The sequence below is a fragment of the Carica papaya genome, chromosome 3, assembly GCF_054855325.1.
Source record: "Carica papaya isolate Zhongbai chromosome 3, ASM5485532v1, whole genome shotgun sequence".
Taxonomy (NCBI): Eukaryota; Viridiplantae; Streptophyta; class Magnoliopsida; order Brassicales; family Caricaceae; genus Carica; species Carica papaya.
The window spans coordinates 30,815,000-30,837,196 of record NC_142311.1 but is presented as its reverse complement, the minus strand read 5'-3'; the positions used below and the strand labels follow the sequence as shown (position 1 = coordinate 30,837,196).

Below are 22,197 nucleotides of genomic sequence, written 5' to 3'. Positions count from 1 at the left end.
GGTTCGGGTATTATAGTGAAACTTATACTATCGTTGAGTAGTGTTGAATTAAATTTTCAAACGCTGAGACGTTATCTAATTTTTGAGTATTAAAGTGTTTCATACGAACTATTTTGATTCTCACGTGTTTGTTAATATTTGAGGATGAATGATGGAATAGGCATTTAATTTCTACAGTTCATATTAAGGTGATTTTGCAGCATCATATGATTAAGAAAACTAAACTCCCATTATAACGATCCCGGAAATCTAAAAGGAAATATATAATAATTTAAGTGTGGAAGCGAAATAGAAGGTTAAAGTTTACATCCCTTACACAATAACTTAAAATACTAAACAAACATCACAGAATGAATACTCTGAAAGAAACACGAGAAATAAGAAAAGTAAAGAAAAATATAAAGTATCTAACATCTACTCGCAATCTTTTTGGGGATCGAGCTCGGGAACTAGATCCTCTTGATATGAAATGGTTAAATAAAGGATGAGGTACACTAGTCCAATAAGGACATCACACTATATCACCGGCACAGAAGTAAAGGTTGGTAGAAAATCAAAACAACTAATGGAGCACTAAATTTAAACCAATACATTTATTAAAAATAAAACCATTTACCCTTTACTTACCATTGGGGAATTTATGAAAACAAATTATAGAAGCAATAGTATCATACAGATCATAACTTCATGCACGATCAGCAACATAGAACATATCATAAATTCACATTCATTAACAATAAACTAAATCATAACCGTTTCTCGTTTCACCAGCCTACTAGTATCCATAGGGATCCATAGGGGTGTCCCTGCTACACGTGAATCCTTTTCCTTAACAATCTTAATTACAGAGCCGTCCCCATACCCCGTCTGGTATAAGTGCCAAGACATTAAACCTCAATACCCCGTTCGGAATGAGGGTGAAGCAGTCGTCCCCATACCTCGTCTAGTATGAGTGCCAAATGACCAAGTCTTCATACCCCGTCCGGTATGAGACAACGTTCACGGTAGGGTTTCCTATGAACCCGATCTGTCCACTATCTCCCAAAATATCTAGTGAGACTATCATCTTATCTGCTTATTAGATCACACCTCTTTCCTATTTTCCCTTAGTCTTCGTTACTAAATCAAACATAATCACATAAATGAATGAACATGCATCTAGTAATGCAATTATATCTTAAATCTTAAAATCGAACGGTGATCAGGTAAGGCAATACTACACGCATTTAAACCATAAAATATATAAACCAGAAACCATCATATTTTTAGACTGCAAAATAAATCAACAGATATCAATAGAGAACAATGTTCGGTTCGGGCTCCATTAGTAATCCGTGATTAATTATGCACATCTATTTAATTTGTACAAAATACGATATTTTTATTTATTCAAACTTTAATTCTATGATAGGAAATAGGGTGAGGGGTCCTTACTTGATTTGACACCGAAAAGCTAAATGGTTTACTGCATCTACGGACGGTCCTTGGATTTCCTGAATTTTTTTTTTGGAACTAAAACGCGCTTACAGTACCTACAAATGTCCCAAATAAATCTAAAAATTAGTCCCAGAGCCTACTCAGCTAATTTTAGAAATCCGGTACGGTGGCTCCGCCGTGCTCCGGCGACGGAGCTAAAGGGTCTCAGCGAGCTGAAAAAACACAAAAAACTGAAACTCACCAACGGCGGGGCTCTCCGGTGCGGCAGCTCTTCCGACTCATATTGCGGTTGGGTGTTTCACTTCGGTCAACCTGTAGAGAGAAAAACAATGATCACAATGGTGGAAAAATTACATGAAACGAGAATCGGGAAGGACCTCATCAGAGGCGGTTTGTGAAATTTTTCGCGGCGGCGCTGCCGGGCTTCGACAGTGCTTTCCGGTTAATTGGCCAGTTTTTTCACTCCGATTTGGCCATGAGTGGGTTTAAAATTGAATTTTGTACAAAAGGAGAAATTTTTACCTTTTTTGGCGGTCGAAAAAGGTTCCGGTACGGCAGCGGGTGACGGCGGTCGGCTCCCCAGCGGCCGGCTTCCCGGCGGCTAGGTTGTCTTCTCCAGCGAGGGGTTCTAGTGGCTAAGGTTAGGGTTTGGGTGCGGATGGAGTTACTTATGCCCATCCGCTTTTGATATGACCGTCTATCGCTTTTGATCTAAATCGTCCGATCGCGATTAAATAGAGACTGAATCTGGACCGTTCATCGCGATTCAATCTGGACCCTCCGTGCGCGATTCAATCTGGGCCGTCCGTGCGCGATTCAATCTGGACCGTACGTGCGCGATTCAATCTGGGTCGTCCGTGCTCGCGGGAACGGACCTTAGCCGTTCAATCTTGTGCACGCGGATCGACCACGTGGCTCTCCCCCGCGTGGCCTCCTGCGTCAGCACCTCTGCCACTTAGCGCGTCCTGGTTGGTTGGGGCTACTGACCGGGAGTCTGACGTGGCATAATTTTTTTAAATTATATTTTAACCATCCGGTTTCTGATTTTTCTTTCAAAAATATTCCCAAAACTCAAATTTTTACCCTTTTTTTCCAAAATTATTTTCAGTTTAATCCTTAACAATTTTTTTACTTCTTTTTTCATTAAATTAAAATAAATAAATAAATAAATAATTATATTTATAAAAATAAAAATAATGTTGTGTGTTACACCTGTGATTCCACTTAAATTGTGGGATGTCACATTACGGTTAACACAGAGACATTTAGACTTTTAAATTTTATGGTAAAGTGTCATTTTAATCTTCATCAAAGAGAGCAATAATGATCCTCACAATTAATAATACTTGTTACCGTATAGTTAAAAATTATTTCCACAGAAATTTAATAGTCTTGACTGTAAATACTTTCAATTAATTGAGAAACAATGATTACTTCTCTGCCCAAAGTGAGGAATTTAATTCAATTTCTTTGCTTACCCGCAAAAGATTAAACATAATTTAGAAGTGATTTTGAAGCTTTTGAAAAATTGAATATACAATTTTTTATATATAATATTTACACTTAATATTCGTCAAACATAACATTTTGTCCCATAGTCATAATACTTGTTACCATATAATTAAAAATTATTTCCACAGAAATTTAATAGTCTTGATTATAAAGACTTTTAATTAATTGAGAATTTTAGAAGCAATAATTACTTTTCAGCCCAAAGTGTTATATCCAGCCCGAAAATCAGTTCAGGATAATTTTTTATTAGATTAATTATTTAATAATTTTATAAAAATAATTGTTTAATTTAATTTATTATTATTTAATTGAACTGTTGAGAAAAAATGAATTAAGGACTATATTAAAAATAATTTTTTTAAAAAAGTAAAAATTTAAGTTCGGAAGACGTTTTTGAAAGAAAAATTAAAAATAAGAGATCAAAGTGCAAAAAAAAAAATTTAGCCACGTGAGACGGCTCAATCAGCAGCCCTGATGAATCAGAGTATGCCACATGTCAAAAAATACTGATGTCGGCGCCACGCGGGCGATTTGTGTGCCAACGATTCGATGGCCCAGGTTCGATCTTGCACGTGTGAATGACTCAAATTCGTTCCTTCCTTAGACACGATCGAACGGACGAGATCAATCGGAATTAATGATCTAAATTCACCCATATAATTAGTCTAAACAAGCAAAGATCATATGACCCTCCTCGCTCCATGTTGACACAAATGGATAGTTCAAATCGACGCGAGATGAATATAAATACCTCGCGTCAAAGGGGAACCCAAACCCTAGCCGCCAGCCTCCACTGGAGAAGAAGAACTAGGCACCGAAGAAGAAGGCGGACCGCCAATCCCCGCCGCACCAGATCCACCACTGACTTTAAAAAAAAGTAAAATTTTCCCCTACCCACTCGAAATTCAATTTCAAGGCTCCCTGTAGCTATATTGGAGTAAGAGAAACAGTGTGAGAGCTGAAAACAGCGGGCTAACCCCGGTGGAGCCGCCGCTGCCAAAACCCAAAAATATATCCGATGAGCCCCTTCCAGCTTCCTATTTCACGCAATTTTTTGATCATTATGTTCACCGTCCTTTTCTATGCAAATTAGGTGAATAAGGAACCCCAACTACAAAGGAGAACCATCGGAGCCGCCATACCCAAAGAACCCCCCCCCCCCCCCGATAGGTTTAGTTTTTGTAATTTTTCGGCCAACTGAGGTCTCCTAATGTGTTTTTTCGCAGAGATACGTGTAAAACTGGCCAAAACTAGCCAAAATCAGCCAGGTCGAGGTGAACCTCCATCGTGGGCCGAGCCGGCGCCGTCATGTCGGAACTCCCAAATTGGTGGCAAAGATTTTGGACACCAATTTTAGATTTTTGGAGTATTTTTAGATACGTCACGAGTGTTTTAAATTCTATAAAAAAAATTCAAGAAACTTGGGACCCGTTAAGAGACATAGTAGACAACGAGACATCTCGAAACACCGATTCGGGTAAGGATCCCTCAATCTATTCTCCATTACAGTAATTTGAGGCTTAACGATGTATAGTTTTGTATTTTTTTGAAAATTTAAAAAATTTTAAAAATAGTTACAGGTCATTAGTGAAATCGAAACCGGTTAGTTCACAATTGTCCTGATTTCTTGTTTATTTTTATGTACCGCCCTACTTGCTTGTTATCATATTGTGCATGTTTTTAATTTATAGTTTCTATGGTCTTATCGATTTATCTAGTTTATTCGGTTATCTGCTTGCTCGACCCCTTGTTATGATAAGTTATATTGTCTGTATAAATATCATCTAATTGATCTGTAAATATAATTTGAGATATTGATATGCATTTGTTGATTGTTTTGTTGACGATAATTTTTATGTGAAAGACTTACTAGGTACCTAAAAAAATGGCGAACAGGCCTAGTACATAGGACACCCTACCGTGAACGTTACCTCAGTCGAACAGGGCTAAGCAGTCCCTTACCAGAAAGATTTAGGAGATGTGGTTCAGTCTCATACTATGGAGTATCGATGCGATGGAATGTTTGATGCCTATTACCAGATGGGGTATGGGGACGGTTGGTTAATTGTTAAAATTAGATATTAGATTCACGAGTAGGGAGACATCTCTATGGACCCTTAGGGGTACCAGTAAGTAAAAAATAAAGGAAAATTATCGTCTCTTATTCACTTATACGTGAAAATTGAAAGTTGTATGAATATGGGTCTTTATATGTCGTTTTTTTAGAAAACTCGTAACAGTAAGTATCAAACAAGCATTTTTAAGTTAAATGTATTTAATTAAAGTAAAGACTCCATTAGTTATTTTTCTGAATTTTACCAATCTTTACTTTTTCGTATCAGTGTGTAGTGTAATATTCTTATTAGATTAGTGTAGCTCATCCTTTCATCAACCATTTTAGATCAAAAGGACCGGGATCTAGACCCCGACAAATAAGAAGATTGTGAGTAGTTTACCTTCTGAACCCCTTCAAGAGCTAGTAGAAGTTAACCCTAGAACATTTATCTATTCGTTTTAAATCATTTATTTGCTTTTTTTTTACGAGCCACTATAATAAGAACATTCTTGTAACCCTATTAGACATTCTAATTTACTATGTAAGGAATGTAAACCCTAACATATTATTCGCTTGCGCATTCAAATTATAAATTCATTTCTTCTAAGGTTCTGAGTCTTTATAGTTGGATCAGAGGCGCGTTCTTCAGAACTATTCCTTACACAAAGATTTTAAAAATACCAAATACAAACTATCACTCAACCTTTCTTTGTGAAATGCAGGTACAAGAATATGAGGATATGAAGACCCCCATTAAACTGAGCAGCTCGGGATGGTTCGTTTTGAGATGATGTTGACCAACTTTTTGATATGCTGAAGAGATTTATCTCTAACCAACAGGCCCGGGAAAAAAGGAGGGAGCTGTCTGACTCTCTCCCATTACCATAGTTTGAGCCACTCTTGCAGCGGGAAGATCTGAAGCCACCCCGGTATAACCCTGCTCCTCCACCGTATCATCTGGCACTGCCACAGTATAATTTGGTGCCTCCACCGTATTATCTAGCACCACTACATGGCCACTCAGTCCCTCTACAACATAATCCAGTTCCTCTTCTACGGGACCCAATTCCACCAATGATAAACCCAAACTACATTGAAATGTACAAAAGACTAAACACATCTACCTTTATAGGAGCATCCTTTTTTGAAGAAACTGAGTATTGGTTAACTGAGAAAGAGAAAACCTTCGTGACTCTTGGGTGGTTCCCGAACAAAAAGTTTTACTTGCCACCTACATGCTTGTGAGAGAGGCTAGTCGCGGGTGGCAGCTCAAGTAGGCCACCCTGCCCGTTCCAATCACTTGAGAATAATTCCTGATGGCCTTTAATGCAGAGTACCTCCTAGAGCACCTTCAGCATTTAAAGAAAATAGAGTTTGTATACATAGTCCAGGGTGATATAACTGTATCGAAGTATACCCAAAGGTTCTTAGAATTGGACTAGTATTCCCTTGAGAACATGATGGATAAAAGCAAGAAGGTAACAAAGTTCGAGTGGTGCCTCCATCCTGAGATCATATAGCAGCTGTATGTATTTGAGCTCCTTACCTACTCACTCATTCTAGTCAAGGCACAGCTAATAGAGAGGAACATTCGCATCTTTCCTCCAGTAGTGAAAAATTCAAAACCCCCGATTTCACATCGTAGACCAGGACCCATTGCACTAGTTCAGTAGAATAAGAGGCCTACTCTAGTGACTTAGGCTCCTTCTCAGGCTCCGGTAACAGGATACGGTAGGACTAGCCAACATTGTGGCAAGGATCATGGGGCCAACTCTGTTATCGTCTTAACAATACATGTCATATATGTGGGAGTGCCCAACACTACGCGAGAGTGTCTGCAAAATCAGAATCAGGTTAGATCTCCTATCTAGGGCAGAGCTTACAACCTCACTCAGCAGGATGCTAAAGCCAACCCATATGTGATTCAGGGTAAGTACACTATCTGTAATCATCTTGCACATGTTTTAATTGATACTAGTGCTTCACATTCATTTGTCTCACATGCTATTACACAAAACTTAAATGTATCACATGAAATATATGATTCTGTTTTGTTTGTGTCTACACCTGAAAGTAGGACACTCCTAGGGGATGTTATATAAAAAGCTTGTATCATAGACATAACAGATAAAAAATTGAGCGTGGACCTGATAGAGATTGACACAGGGGATTTTGATATAATCCTAAAAATGAACTAGTTAGCGGTATACCACTCCATCGTAGATTATTTTCACACAAAAATTATATTCAACCTCCCTAATGAAGAGTCATTTACAAGTTAATAAAAAATTTTAAATGTTATTCTCTCATGATAATTTTCTTATTATATAGTGCTTTAACTTTGTTGTCTTCTCTATATTAGGCAAACCTAAGAAAAAATTTTATATTCAAGAGATCCCGGTAGTCCAAGACTTCCTGGATGTGTTTTCTGATGAACTACCCCGACTGCCAGTGGATAGATAAATTGAGTTCACCATAGACTTTCAACTTGACACCCAGTTTATCTCGGTTGCCCCCTTACAGCATAAGTCATGTTGAGATGAAAAAACTAAGAAAATAGATTAATGAATTACAGGAAAGTGGATTCATCTAACATAGTTTGTCTCCTTGAGGTGCTGGAGTCACATTTGTAAGAAAAAAAGATGACATGTTAAGGTTATGTATTGACTACAGGGGATTAAACAAGGTCACGATCAAGAACAAGTACCTCATCCCCGAATTGATGACCTTTTTAACCAGTTACAAGGTGCTTAGGTCTTCTCAAAAATAAACTTATATTCAGGTTATCATAAGGTAAAGATCAAGGTAAAGGACATTCTCAAAACAGCTTTCAAAACCAGGTACGGACATTATGAGTTCTTGGTCAACCATTTGGACTAACTAACACACCAGCCATTTTATGGACTTGATAAATAGGATTTTTAGATAATTTCTGGATCAGTTCGTCATTGTATTTATCGATGATATCCTGGTTTATTCAAAGAGCAGAGAGGAACACGCTCACCACCTGACTCAGGTCTTTAAGGTTCTCAAGGAGAAGAAACTGTATGCAAAATTGAGCAAATGTGGATTCTGGCTTGAGCAAACACCTTTCTAGAGCACATCATATCAAGGGATGAAGTATCAATAAATTCTAAAAAAGTTTAGGTAGTACTTGGTTGGTAAAAATTGATACTGGTTAAGGAGATACGTAGTTTTATGAAAATGACAGGTTATTATCGCAAGTCTGTGGAATGATTTTCTAGCCTAACCACTCCTTTGACCTGGTTCACAAAAAAGAACATTAAGTTTGAATGGAACAAAAATTGCAAAATAAGCTTTACAAAGCTCAAGAAGAGGTTAACTACTGCACCTGTGTTGGCTTTAACAAGTGGGACATGTGGATATACAGTGTATAGTGATGCCTCCTACTTGGGATTGGGTTGTATTCTGATGCAGCATAGCAAGGTCATAATATATGGGGTCAGGCAGTTGAAGGGTCATGAGAAAAATTACCCCACCCACGACTTAGAATTTGCCGCCATCATCCACGTCTTGAAGATTTGGCGTCACTAACTATATGAGAAGACTTTTGAGATTTATATCGACCATAAGAGCTTGAAACACATATTCACTCAGATCTCAACATGCATCAGAGGCATTGGATAAAGCTCTTTAAGGACTACGATTGTAATATTTTATATCATCCGGGCACGAGCAATATGATAGCCGATGCACTTAGCAAAAAAAGTACAAGTATGTTAGCTCACCTAATGATTTTTTAATGCAGGGTGATAGTGCCCGCACAACATATACGACTTCAGGACTTAAAGAGAGTTATATGTTTGGCTTACATGACTGTCCAATTAGAATTGATCTAGAGAATAAAAGAAGTTCAATCAATTGATTCCACCATAACAACTCTCAAGAATGATGCAGAACAGGGAGTAAATCTAGAATTTTGAGTCTCTACCGATGGGTTGCTCAGGTTTTAAGATAAGTTGTGTGTTTTAGATGATAGTGAACTAAAGAAGGACATCATGATAGAGGCTCACAGCTCAAAATTTGTCATACATCCTAGAAGTACTAAAATGTATCAAAGTATGCGACCCCGATTTTGGTGGAATGGGATGAAGAGAGAGATATCTGAATTTGTCTCTAAGTGTCTGGTATGTCAACAGGTTAAGGCAGAGCATCAATGCGCAGGCGTACTACTTCAGCTATTATCAATCCCGGAGTGGAAGTGAGAATATATCACAATAGACCTCGTGACTAGGTTGCCTAAGGCTCAGTCAGAACATGATACTATCTGGGTAATTGTTGACCGACTCACCAAGTCCTATCAGTTCTGGGCTATAAAGATGATCAACCTTTTGGATAAGTTAGTAAGAATATATATCCGGAAAATAGTCAGGTTATATAGAGTTCCAGTGACAATGGTATTCGACAAAAACCCCAAGCCTCTTGATTTTGGTTTAGTTTTCAGCAAGTCATGGGAACGAAACTATCCTTTAGTACCGCATTCCACCTTCAAGCCGATGGACAATCAAAGAGGACGATCCGCACATTAGAAGATATGCTCCGAGCTTGTATTCTAGACTTCAGGGGCCATTAGGACGATCACCTACCATTGATAAAGTTTGCCTACTATAACAACTACCAACCAAGTATCGGTATGGCCCCCATACGAGATGTTGTATGGCTGCCCCTACAGGTCACTGATCTGTTGGATAGAGGTGGGTGATAGAAAATTGTTTGCCCAGATCTTGGAGAGGAGACTACAACCAAGATAGTTAAAATTAGAAAGAGCATGCAAACAGCTCAGAGTAGACAGAAGAGTTATGCAGACACCCCGATGAGGGATCTGGAATTTGAAAAATGTGATCGAGTGTTTTTTAAGGTCACCGTTTTCAAGGAGATCAGTAGGTTTGGCAAGAGGGAGAAATTAAATCTTTGATTCATCGATCCATTTGAGATCTTAGACAAGACTTGTACGACTGCCTATAGACTGACACTATCTCCATAGCTATTCAGGATTCATAATGTGTTCCAGTATCCATGTTACACAAGTACAATTGGAAACCCTCACACATTCTATCCCATGAGCCCCTTTCATTTTAAGAGGATTTATCCTATGAGGAGATGTCGGTAGGCATTGTAGACTAAAAGAGTAGAGTACTTCACAACTGAAAAATTTCTTTCATCAATGTCCTATGCCAGAACCATATGCAGGAAGAGCCACTTGGGAACTGGAATCAAGCCTCAGGGCCCAGTATCCCTAATTGTTCATTGAGTGAGAAAGTGACTAATTTGAGGGACTAAATTTTCTTAAGAGGGAAATAGTTGTAATACCTGGGCTCGAAAATCAACCCGGGATAAATTTTCTATTAGATTAATTATCTAATAATTTTATAAAAATAATTATTTAATTTATTTTATTATTATTTAACTGAATTTTTTGGAAAAAATGAATTAGAGACGATATTGAAAATAATTTTTAAAAAAATGAGCGAAAATTTGAGTTTGAATGGTGTTTTTGAAAGAAAAATTAGAAACAATGGGTCAAAGTACAAAAAGAAAAAATTTGGTCACGTGGGGTAGCCTAGTCAATAGCCCGGACGAATCGAAGCACATCGTATTTCAAAACACGCTAATGTCGGTGCCACGCTGGAGGCCATGCTGAAAATTTGCGTGCCCAAGAATCTAACAGCCCAGGTTCGATCCCGTGTGCGTGAACGACTCGGATTCATTTTCTTTTTAAGCTCAATCGGACGAATGAGATCAATCACGATGAACGGTTCAGATTCGCCTACGCAATCAGTCTAAACAAGAAAAGATCGGACGACCCTCCTCGCTCTACGTCAATGCGAATGGAAGGTCCAGATCGGTACAGCATGAGTATAAATACCTCACGTCGCAAGAAAACCCAAACCCTAGCCACTAGTCCCCACCGGAGAAGAAGAATCAGCTGTTAGAGGAAAAGGTCGACCGCCGACTACTGCCACACCAGAGCCAAAAAGATAAAAGTTCTTCCTACCCCTCAGAATTTAATTTCAAGCCTCCCCATAGAGATATAAGAGCAAGAGAGACGACGGGTGAGTCGAAAATCATGGGCAAAGTCAGGTAGAGGCGCTGCCCCTGAAACCCAAAAATTCCTCCGATAAGCCCCTTCTCGCTTCCCGTTTCATTCGATTTTTCAACCATTGTGTCATTGTCCTTTTCTGTGCAGGTTAGCCGAAAAAGAAATCTCAACCGCGAAGGAGAACCGGTGGAGCCGCCACACCTGGAGACCCCCCCCCCCCCTCAGCCGGTAGATTTAGTTTTTTGTGATTTTTTGGCCAACCGAGGCCTCATAACGTATTTTTTTGCAGAGATACGTGTAAAATCAGCCAAAATTAGCTAAAACCGACTAAAACCAGCCAGGTCGAGACGAACTACTATTGTGTCGGAACTCCAAATTTTGCTGAAAAGACTTTTGGATATCGATTTTAGATTTTGGGGTATTTTTAGGTACGTGATTAATATTTTGGATTTTACAAAAAAAAATCAGAAAACTCGAGACCCATTAAGAGGCGTAATAGACAGTGCGGTGTCTCGAAACACCGATCCGGGTAAGGATCTCTCATCCTATTCTTCATTACGGTAAATTGAGGTTTAACGATGTATAACTTTATATTTTTGTGAAAATTTAAAAAATCCTAAAAATAATTACAGGTCACTAGTGGAGCCGAAATCGGTTAGTTCACAATTGTCCTGATTTCTTATTTATTTTCCTGTACTGTCCTACTTGCTTGTTATCATATTGTGCATGTTCTTAATTTATAGTTTCTATGGTCTTATCAATTTATATGGTTTATTCGCTTATCTTGTTAATCGATCCCTTATTATGATAGCTATATCTCTGCATAAATATCGTTTAATTGATCTGTAAATATAATTTGAGATATTAGTATGCGTTTGTTGGTTATTTTTTTTATGAGAATCTTTATGTAAAATAATTACTGGGTACCCAAGGAAAGGGCGGACGGACCCAGTACATAGGAAATCCTACCGTGAATGTTACCTCAGTCGAACAGAGTTGAAAAGTCCCTTACCGAAAAAGTTTAGGAGATATAATTCACCCTCATACCGGACGGGGTATCGAGACGATGAAATATTTGGCACTCATTACCGGACAGGGTATGGGAACGACTGATTAATTGTTAAAATTGGATATTGGGTCCATGAGTAGGGGAACATCCCTATGGACCTACAAGGATACCAGTAAACAAGTAAGAAAGGAAAATTATCGTCTCTTGTTCACTTGTGCGTGAAAATGAAAAGTGGTGTAGATATGGATTTTCATATGTTGTTTTTTGGAAAAATCATAACGGTAAGTATCAAACAAATATTTTTAAATTAAATATATTTAATTTAAAGTAAGGGTTCCAATAGTTGTTTTTTTTTTATTTTTACCAATATTCAGTTTTCTGTATCAGTGAGTAGTGTGATATTTTTATTAAGTTAGTGTAACTCATCCTTTCATTAACCATTTTAAATTAAGAGGAACATGATCCAGACCTCGACCAGTAAGAAAGTTGTGAATAGTTTACCTCCCGAACCCCTTCAAGAGCTAGTGAAGGTTAACCCTAAAACATTTATCTATTCGTTTTAAATTATTTATTTAATTTTTTTTTACGAACCACTGCAGTAGGAATATTCTTGTAACCCTATTGAACATTCTAATTTACTGTGTAAGAAATATAAACCCTAATATATTATTCACTTCCACATTTAAATTATAAATTCATTTCTTTTAAGGTTCCAGACCTTTACACAAAGTGGAGAATTTAATTTAATTTAATTTTTTTTGTTTATCCTCAAAAGATTTAACATAATTTAGAAGTGATTTTGAAACTTTTTGAAAAATTGAATGTACAATTTTTCAAATTAATTTATATTTATTTTATTATTTTTTAATGTAAAAATTTGATGAAAATTGTATTTTGATGGGATTAAGCTATTTAGAGATTTGATGAAATTCTATTTTTTAATTTATAATTACAGTGTTTCTTTTTTTAATATATTTTACTTATGCATAAAGTTTGTTTTATTCATAATAAAAATATAAAAGTATGTGTAAGTAATTCCAAAATTACTTTAATTTTAGTTTTAAAATATCATAAACTAAAAACACATACAAAATTCAATTCAGAAATGAAAATTTTTAAAAATAATTTTCAATTTTTGAATAAAAATTATAATTTAGAACAAATAAATTAACAGATTTTAAAAGTATCAGTAATTAACACACACCATTTTCTTTAAGAAGAAATGTAAAACTTATCTTTCTCTATTTTATAGATTAAAAAATTGTATATTTAATTAAAATGGAAAAAACACGTTAATAATTATTATTAAAAGTCAAAACAATCCATTTAAAGCGAATCTTTGATACACAAAAAGGAAAGTCTAGAAGCTTGGATCAGCCATGGAAGGAAGCCCACCGCCCTTCCAAGAACAAAACCCATACACACAATTAAAATAATTCATACGTACACCTCAAATCCATCTCTATAAATTCTCCAAAACCCTCGTTGCTTCTTCAAACAAACTCAAGAAAAAACCAAAACCCATTACCGAATGGCCGAAAACAAGGATACCCAACCATCTTCTTTCAACGACAAAACCTTCAGCGGAGTTGGCAACCTCATCAAACTTCTCCCAACAGGAACTGTGTTCATCTTCCAGTTTCTGAACCCTGTATTGACCAACAATGGCCGTTGCAGTATCATCAACAAGTACATGACGGGTATTTTCCTTGCGCTCTTCGGCTTCTCTTGCTGCTTCTCGTGCTTTACCGACAGTTATAAAGGCCCGGACGGAGTGATTCATTATGGGATAGTGACGGTAAAGGGTCTCTGGCTGTCTACGAATGTAGAAGGCGTGGACTTGTCGAAGTACAAGCTGCGGTTTGGGGACTTTGTTCATGCTTTCTTTCCGTTGATTGTGTTTGGTGTGGTGGCTCTGTTGGATCCTAATACGGTGCATTGCTTTTATCCGGCGTTTGAATCAACGGAGAAGGTGTTGATGATGGTGCTGCCGCCGGTAATTGGTGCTATTTCGGGCACTGTTTTCGCTTTGTTTCCATGCAACCGCCATGGTATTGGGTGCCCTTAAGCTGGTTCTTCTGATAACTTTCCATCACTTTCTTCATGCTAGCTAATGTGCTGCTGCTTGCTTTGTTGAATTTCCACGGCCATTCGAGACAGTTTGGTTTGATTTGTTAATTTTTTTTTTTAATTATTGATTATTAAGGTGGTGTTCATATGTTTTCTTTTCTTTTCTGTATATCATTACAATTATTATTTGTTTCAAACAAACGAAGAAATAGAGATCAAAAGTGATGGAGATGAGTGGCTCATTTTTTAAATGTAATAAAATTGAGTTTATTAATGTAATTTTTTAAAATAAATTACATTCTGGTGTTTGATAAATATTTGTGATTTATTTATTTATTTATTTTTTAAAAGTTATAAAAAATAAAAATAAAAAATATATTTATGAAATTTTACTATTCATTTCTATTCTTAAATCAATTATAATATATTATTTTCGTTTTGGGATCATTTTAAAGAAGAATGTATTTTTTTTACCCAATAATTTATTAACCATAACTTTTTAAATATAATTTATACAAATTAGAAAATATTTTTTTTTACGCATTTTTGCTTTCAAACACCAATACATAATCTAAAATTTAAAGTAACAAAATTCAAAAATAGGAATAAAAAATTAAAAGTAATTTTTTTTAATTTTAATGGGATTAAAATTTTTAGAATAACTAATTAATATATTTCTTTAAAATTTTATTTTAATTTTTAGAATAGTTCAAGTTAAAGACAAGTTAAAAAAAGAAAGAAGAGGAATTAATAAAGGGTAAAGGCTTACTTAAGTAAATAAGACAATAATGAGTTTTGAGTATTTGTAGTAATTTTTAATTCTAAAGTATAGAGAGAAAAAAAAATGAGAATGAAGAGAATTGTAAGCGAGGAAGATTAATAGAAAAGTAAAACAAACGAAGAAAGAAAATTAAAGAAAGAAAAATAAGAACAAATTAATAAAAGCTTAGATATATAAGTGGAAAATTGAAAATATATAAGTAAAGAGAAGATCAATAAATGTGAATAAAACTTAAAAACCTATATGACCATATGTGAAGGGATGTTTGCGTATGTGTGGCAAAGAGTCGGTCAAAGTAGTATGAGTGGAACCTTATCACATGGACGGTAAAGAGCATTGTACTTAATGTGTGTTTTTGATATAAATGAGATTATTGTTCCCAAAGTGGTGTGTGCATGTGTGGGCATTTTAGGTCGAAAAAGGAACTCCATTTGGTGAATGTATATGTTGTTGTGGGTTCACATAGGAGTGAATGCATGTGTAGCCAATTTTGGTTGAATAGTAAACCCCATCTAATGGATTTGTTAAAATGTTTTCCATTGTATTGTGAATGCGTCCATGTTGATAGAGGGGATGCCTATTGATCCTTTTTTATAGTGATTAAAACGACATCATGATAAAACCTCTTAAAGAGTATGTGATATCAATAAGTTCAAGTAAAGATGAATAAACTACGACATGTGCTTAAGTGATGTGTGAAATTTGTTTAATCATGATAAATGTAAAAGGATATTGAATGTGAATTATGTTTAGGGGTGAAAAGTGAAAAAAAGGAGTAGAATGTGAAAAATGTATGCAAGAATAGAAAAGCAATATAAGAATTCATTAGTGTAAATAAGAAGAAAACTATGAATAGTGAGGGATACGGTAAGAGGAAACGAGAAATAAGTCATTTTGAATGTATATCAGATTGAATGTTTATACATTGCTCATTAACTTTTATAATTAAAAATATTTTTAAAAACATAATGTATCTGTCGGTATTTTTTATTTTTTATGGATTTGATAGATTGTTCTGTGAAGATAACATATTATTTTCTTACTAAGCACGTGAAATTTACCCCAATTCACACCCCTCATTTCATATGAAAATAAAACTTGAGCAAGCTTAGGATTAATAGAAGACCTTGAAGAGACTTTCCATATTTTTATTTAAAATAGTTTGTAAAATATAATTAAATTATGATATTAACAAAAATAGATCAACAGAGAGTCGTGACGATCAAGATGGTATCAGAGCTCACATTCTTAAGGCATCCCATGTTATATGAGATTTAGGATTTTATGAGGGTTAGGATTATATGAAGTCTAGGAAATTATAAACCTTAGGGAATGTTTTAGGAAAGGTAAGGTTGAAAAGTAAAATGTACGTGCATATAGGAGATAGTGATAAGAAAACATTAGAGTATGGCATTCCAAAGTCCTAAAGGTAGGATTTGAATTGATTAGAAATTAATAAATGTAAGGTCAAGGAACTATGACTTTCATTCCGAAGCCAACTAAAGATGATGAATAAAAAATTACCATAGTCAAATATAGAGAATACTAATAGATACCTGTAACATCCAGGCCCGGAAACTTAGTCTGTGATAAATTTTTGAGTTAATAAAAATATATATATAAATAATTTTATTGTATTTCATTTTAATTTTTGGAAATTTTGAGAAAAATAGAATCAGAAATGAAATTGAAAATAATTCTGAGGAAAAATGGTGAAATTATGAATAAATAGGGTGTTTTTGAAAAGAAATTTGAAAACATAGGGTAAAATTGTAAAAAAAAAAAAGTTTGGCCACGTGGGATGGCACTGTCAGCAGCCACGATGAGTCAGAATATGCCACATAGAAGATACGCTGACATTGGCTCCACGCGGAAAGCCACACGGGTGATCCGACGGCCCAAATCACTTTTCGTGCGCACGAATGACCCATATGCATTCTCTTTTCATACACGATTGGACGGTCCAGATTTGTCCATGCAATCGACCTAAATGAGAAATCATCGGACGGTTCTCTTCGCTCCATGTCGACTCAAACAGGCGACCAGGATTGGATGGAGAGTGGTATTTAAACTCCTATTCAAAGGAAATCATAACCCTAGCCGACAGAGGAACGACCAGAGAAGAAGAAGAAGGGTGGTCGAGAAAAGAATCAGATGCCATAGAAAGAGGTCGGCCACCGTCGCTGCTGCATCGGAGCCACCACCGACTCCAAAACATGTATTTTTTTCCCTTCCCGCTTGGACTTCAATCTCAAATCTCTTTATGCCAATATCAGAGCCAAATGGCCAATAGGTGAGCTAAAAACTACGAGCAAAACTCGACCGAGCTACCGCGACCAAAATCCAAAACCCTCTCTGATGCCACCCCATTCCCGTTTTCTATTTCGTGTGATTTTTTTACCATTGTGTTCTCTATCCTTTTCTGGTGTAAGTTAGTCGAAAGGAACCTCGGCAGCGAAGGAGGACCGGTAGAGTTGTCGCAGCAGGAGACCTTCCGTCGGTAAAATTTTGATTTTTGCATTTTTCAACAACGGAGGCCTCCTAACTTGGTTTTTTGCAAGTTTATGTGCAAAACCGATCCAAATCGGCCAACCTGAGGTGGACCACCGTTATGCATGGTGAAGCCGACGCTGGAGCATAGTGGTGGCGCCATGCTGGAACCCTAAAGTCTGTCGAAAAGGTTTTAAAACGCCTATTTTGACTTTTTAGAGATTTTTGAATACGTGACGGATGTTTTAATTTTTGCATAAAAAATTCAGCAAATCTGGGGACCATCATGATGCGCAATGAAAAGTACAGTATTTTAGACACCAATTCGAAGTAAGAATTTCTCACCATTTTTACTGTTACGGTAAATTGAAACTTAATAATCAATAATGCTGTATTTTATAAAAATTAAAAAATTTTAAAATTAATTATAGGTCACTAGTGGAGTTGGAACTGGTCAGTGCATATTTATCCTAGTTTACTGCTTATTTTCTCTTACATTGCTTAAAATATTTACTATTATATTTTGTGCGTTAAATTGTTAGTTTTAATTGTTTTCTCAGTTATTTAGTTGACCTAACTGCATAGCCTTCATTTGTTGGTTTTTTTTGGCAATAAATGTCTCAGTTATGTTTTTTTTATTTACGTACCTTCTCTTTGTATAACTTATTGTTGATTTGTAAATATGAGATATTGATATATAATTGATGATTGATTAATGTTGTGAATTTATCTATAAAATGCTTACTGAGTACCCTAGAAAAGGGTGGACGGACTGAGTACATAGGAAAAATTCTACTATACACATTATTTCAGTTAGATAGGATTGAGAAATCTCATATTGGAAGGATTTGGGAGATATAGTTCACCCTCATACCGGACAGGGTATGGAGACGATGGTATGTTTGGTTTTCATTACCGGATCGAGTACTACGGTCGATTAATTGACAAATTTGGTTATTGAGTTCACGCATAGGAGAACATCCTTATGGACCCCCCAGTGGTACTGGTAAGCTGGTAAAATAGTAAGTTGCTATTCTTACTCATTTTGATATGAAATTATAATGTTATTTGAGTTATTATTCTCATAGATCGATTTTAGAAACTCATAACGGTAAGTATATAATAAACAATTTTTATGTTAAATGAATTTACTTGAATTAATGGCTCCATTAATTATTTTATAATTTTTATTAACTTTCAATTTTTCGTATCAGTGATTAGTGTGATATTCTTACTGGGGTAGTGCAGTTCGGCCCCCTATTTAACTATTTCATATCAAGAAAATTAAGATTTAGATCCTGAATAGCATGACGGTTGCGAGTAAAGGTTATCTCCCGAACCCCATCAAGGATTTTAGTTTCATTTATGTTTTCATTTTTTTAAAAAAAATAATATTTCCGTAATTTTATTGGACATCCCAATTTACTTTGTAAGAAATGTAAATATTAAATTATTATTTACTTCTGCCATTACAATATATTTTTTTTATTAAGATTTTGGGCTTTTACAATACAAATATTTTTTATTAAGATTTTGAGCTTTTACGATACAAATAGAATCTTAAATTACTCTTGAAAAGATCACCCAATAGGAACAAAGGAATATGAAATATAAATATGAACGATAAGTTCCACCTTGAAAGAAAAACCAGAAATGAAGCAAACCAAATTTTAAAAAATATTGTAAGGAAAATTCTTAAATACACAAATAACCTGGATGAATATTTAGAAAAATACTTTTCTTATATTCATGAGAGACTAAAAAGAAAGAAAATAAATATATATTAGGTGAGTTATAAGTAATATTATTATTAATGTCATACAACATATACTTTCCCTAACAACTTCTCTAGATTTATAATTTTTAGTTTAACAAGTTAATTTTTGTTAAGTATTTTTAAAAATATGTTAATTTTAATTAATCTCTTTCTACGTAAACAAGAACTTTAAAGTTAACGCCTCTAGTCAAATTCAAAGAAAATATGAATATTAAAGTAACAAATTGTAAAATGTAGACAAAGAAAAGGATTTACCAGCATTATAGTGTTTAAAAACATAACTATAAATGAAGCAGGAGAAAATCGACCAAGGATCAAAATCTCAAATGAATAAAGCAAGTAAAAGAATGCAAGTAAAAATGTCAATTTATTAATTTTGCATGGCTTGAATGCCCAATAATATATAAAATAATTAAGAATGACCAACGAATTTTGCACAATTCTAATATATTTATGACGTATAAAAGAACGAACGATTGAATAACAAAAATATAACGAATTAGATTGTCAATATTTAAACTTATAAAATTTTTATAGCATCACAGGTTACAACATATTAACAAATATGCTTATAATATTTTAAAAAAGAGACACGATAGCAAGTATTATTTAATAAAAATAAAAATTATTTAAATATATTATAAGGTAAATTAAGTTAATAAAAATAAATGTTAATTACTTATATATCCATATAATCCTAAATAAAAAAGAAAATCCTCGTGGTTGGATTTTAACTTTTTCTCCCTTTCTCATATAGTTTATGAAATAAGATATAAATAAATAAATAAAAAGAGAGAGATTCTTTGTTTATGCTACTTACGCCAGAAATTAATGAAGATGAATGTGTATATTACCGAGTTGTATGTATAATGTGTATATGTATATATGGTCACGCTTAATTAGTTATGTTTAATAAGAAGCAGCACGTTACAAACGCAAGCAATCCTTTTAAAGCAAATCTTTGATACACAAAAGGGAAAGTCTTGAAGTTTAGATCAGCCATGGAAGCCCACCTTTCCAAGAGTAAAAGCAAAACCTATACGCACAATTAAATTAATTCATACGTAGAAGCAAACCCTCTTCTCCACAACTCAAACACATTTTCATCAATCCATTCCCCATTCTCCATCCCTATAAATTCTCCAAAACCCCGTTGCTTCTTCGAACAAACACAAAAAAAAAATCCAAAACCCATTACCATATGGCCGGAGACGACAACACCCAACCATCTTCTCTCAAAGACAAAACCTTCACCGGAGTTGGCAACCTTATCAAGCTTCTCCCAACAGGAACTGTGTTTATCTTCCAGTTTCTGAACCCTGTATTGACCAACAATGGCCATTGCACTATCATCAACAAGTACATGACGGGTATTTTTATTGCGCTCTGCGGCTTCTCGTGCTGTTTCTCGTGTTTTACCGACAGTTTTAGAGGCCGGGATGGAGTAATTCACTACGGCATAGTGACGATAAAGGGTCTTTGGCCGTCTACAGATGCAGAAGGGGTGGACTTGTCGAGGTACAAGCTGCGGTTTGGGGACTTTGTTCATGCTTTCTTTACGTTGATTGTGTTTGGTGTGGTGGCTCTGTTGGATACCAATACGGTGAATTGTTTTTATCCGGAGTTCGAGTCGACAGAGAAGTTGTTGATGATGGTGTTGCCGCCGGTAATTGGTGCTGTTTCCGGCACTGTTTTCACTTTGTTTCCGAGCAATCGCCATGGCATTGGGTACCCTTCAGCTGATTCTTCCGATAAGTCTTAACCAGCCAACGTGCTACTGCTGCTGCTTTGTTGAATTTCCAAGACCATTAGAGACAGTTTGGTTTAAATTTAATTTTGTTTAGAAAAATTTATTGATTGTTGAGGTGGTGTTCTTTTCTTTCTGTGTGTGATTGCAATTATTATTATCTGTTTCAATCAGCCGAAGAAAGAGAAAGAAGGGATGGAGATGAGTGGCTCATCATCTAAATGTAATAAATTTGAATTTGTTAGTGTAATTTTTAAAAAATAAATTACATTCCGGTGTTTTATAAGTATAAATGAAATATAATTATTTGTGATTTATTTATTTTAAGGTTTTATAAAAATATATATATATTTATAAAGTTTTGCTCTTGAATCAATTATAATATATTGTTTTCCTTTTCCCATCATTTTCAAAAAGAATGTATCATTATTACCCAATAAACTTATTAACCATAACTTTTTTGAAATAATTTTATATAAATTAGAAAATAATTTCTTTTACTTATATTTGCTTTTAGACACCAATATGTAATCTAAAATTTAAATTTACAAAATTCAAAGATAGGAATAAAAAATTAAAAGTAATTTTTTTTTTTTCATATTTACTGGGATTAAAATTTTGAGAATAATTAATTAAAATATTTCTTTAAAATTTTAATTTAGTTTTATGCTTTGCCAATTTCTTCTATTCTCTTGGTCAACAAGAATTCTTTATCTTGTAAAGTTAGATTTAGAATAAATGAATTACCTACAAATAATTACGTATAAATATGATTTGGTTTCTAAAATTTGTATTTTTCTTCTTATGCTAAGGTATAAACAAATATATGAAAAAAAAAAAAAAGTATAAACAAATATATAATACAAGAGTTAATTCTCTAACGGGTAATATTATTTGAATTCGAACTATTAATTCTTTGAAATTTAAGTTATTAATAGTGATAAATTGAACTCTTGTATAGTAAATGTTAATTAAATTTTTCAAAGTGAAATTGAGATAATTTAATTTTTCGATGTAGGACTAAATTTTTGACGTAAGATTTAAAAGACTTAAAATCTTGCAATATTCCTCTATTATTGGATGTCCTTTTTTGATATAACAAATTACAATCAACAAATAGAAACCGAGAAAAGTTTAAGATTAATTATATTAGTTAAAGCGACTTAGATATCTTATATACCACGATACTATTTATAACATTTTAAATTATTTAATTTTATGAAGTAAAACTCAAGTATCATATTATGAATCAACTAG

At 34.6% G+C, this 22,197-nt stretch overlaps 1 protein-coding gene and 1 pseudogene across 1 annotated transcript; both read left to right on the top strand.

Annotated features, from left to right (window-relative positions):
* The first annotated feature begins 13,524 nt into the window (after positions 1-13,524).
* On the top strand, positions 13,525-14,460 carry LOC110819853 (protein DMP2 pseudogene; annotated as a pseudogene).
* Positions 14,461-20,295: 5,835 nt separating this feature from the next.
* On the top strand, positions 20,296-21,257 carry LOC148268562 (protein DMP2-like). Its single transcript, XM_088214702.1, has one exon. It carries the CDS (start codon positions 20,395-20,397, stop codon positions 20,953-20,955), a length of 561 nt encoding a protein of 186 aa, XP_088070828.1. The 5' UTR covers positions 20,296-20,394; the 3' UTR covers positions 20,956-21,257.
* The last annotated feature ends 940 nt before the right edge of the window (positions 21,258-22,197 follow it).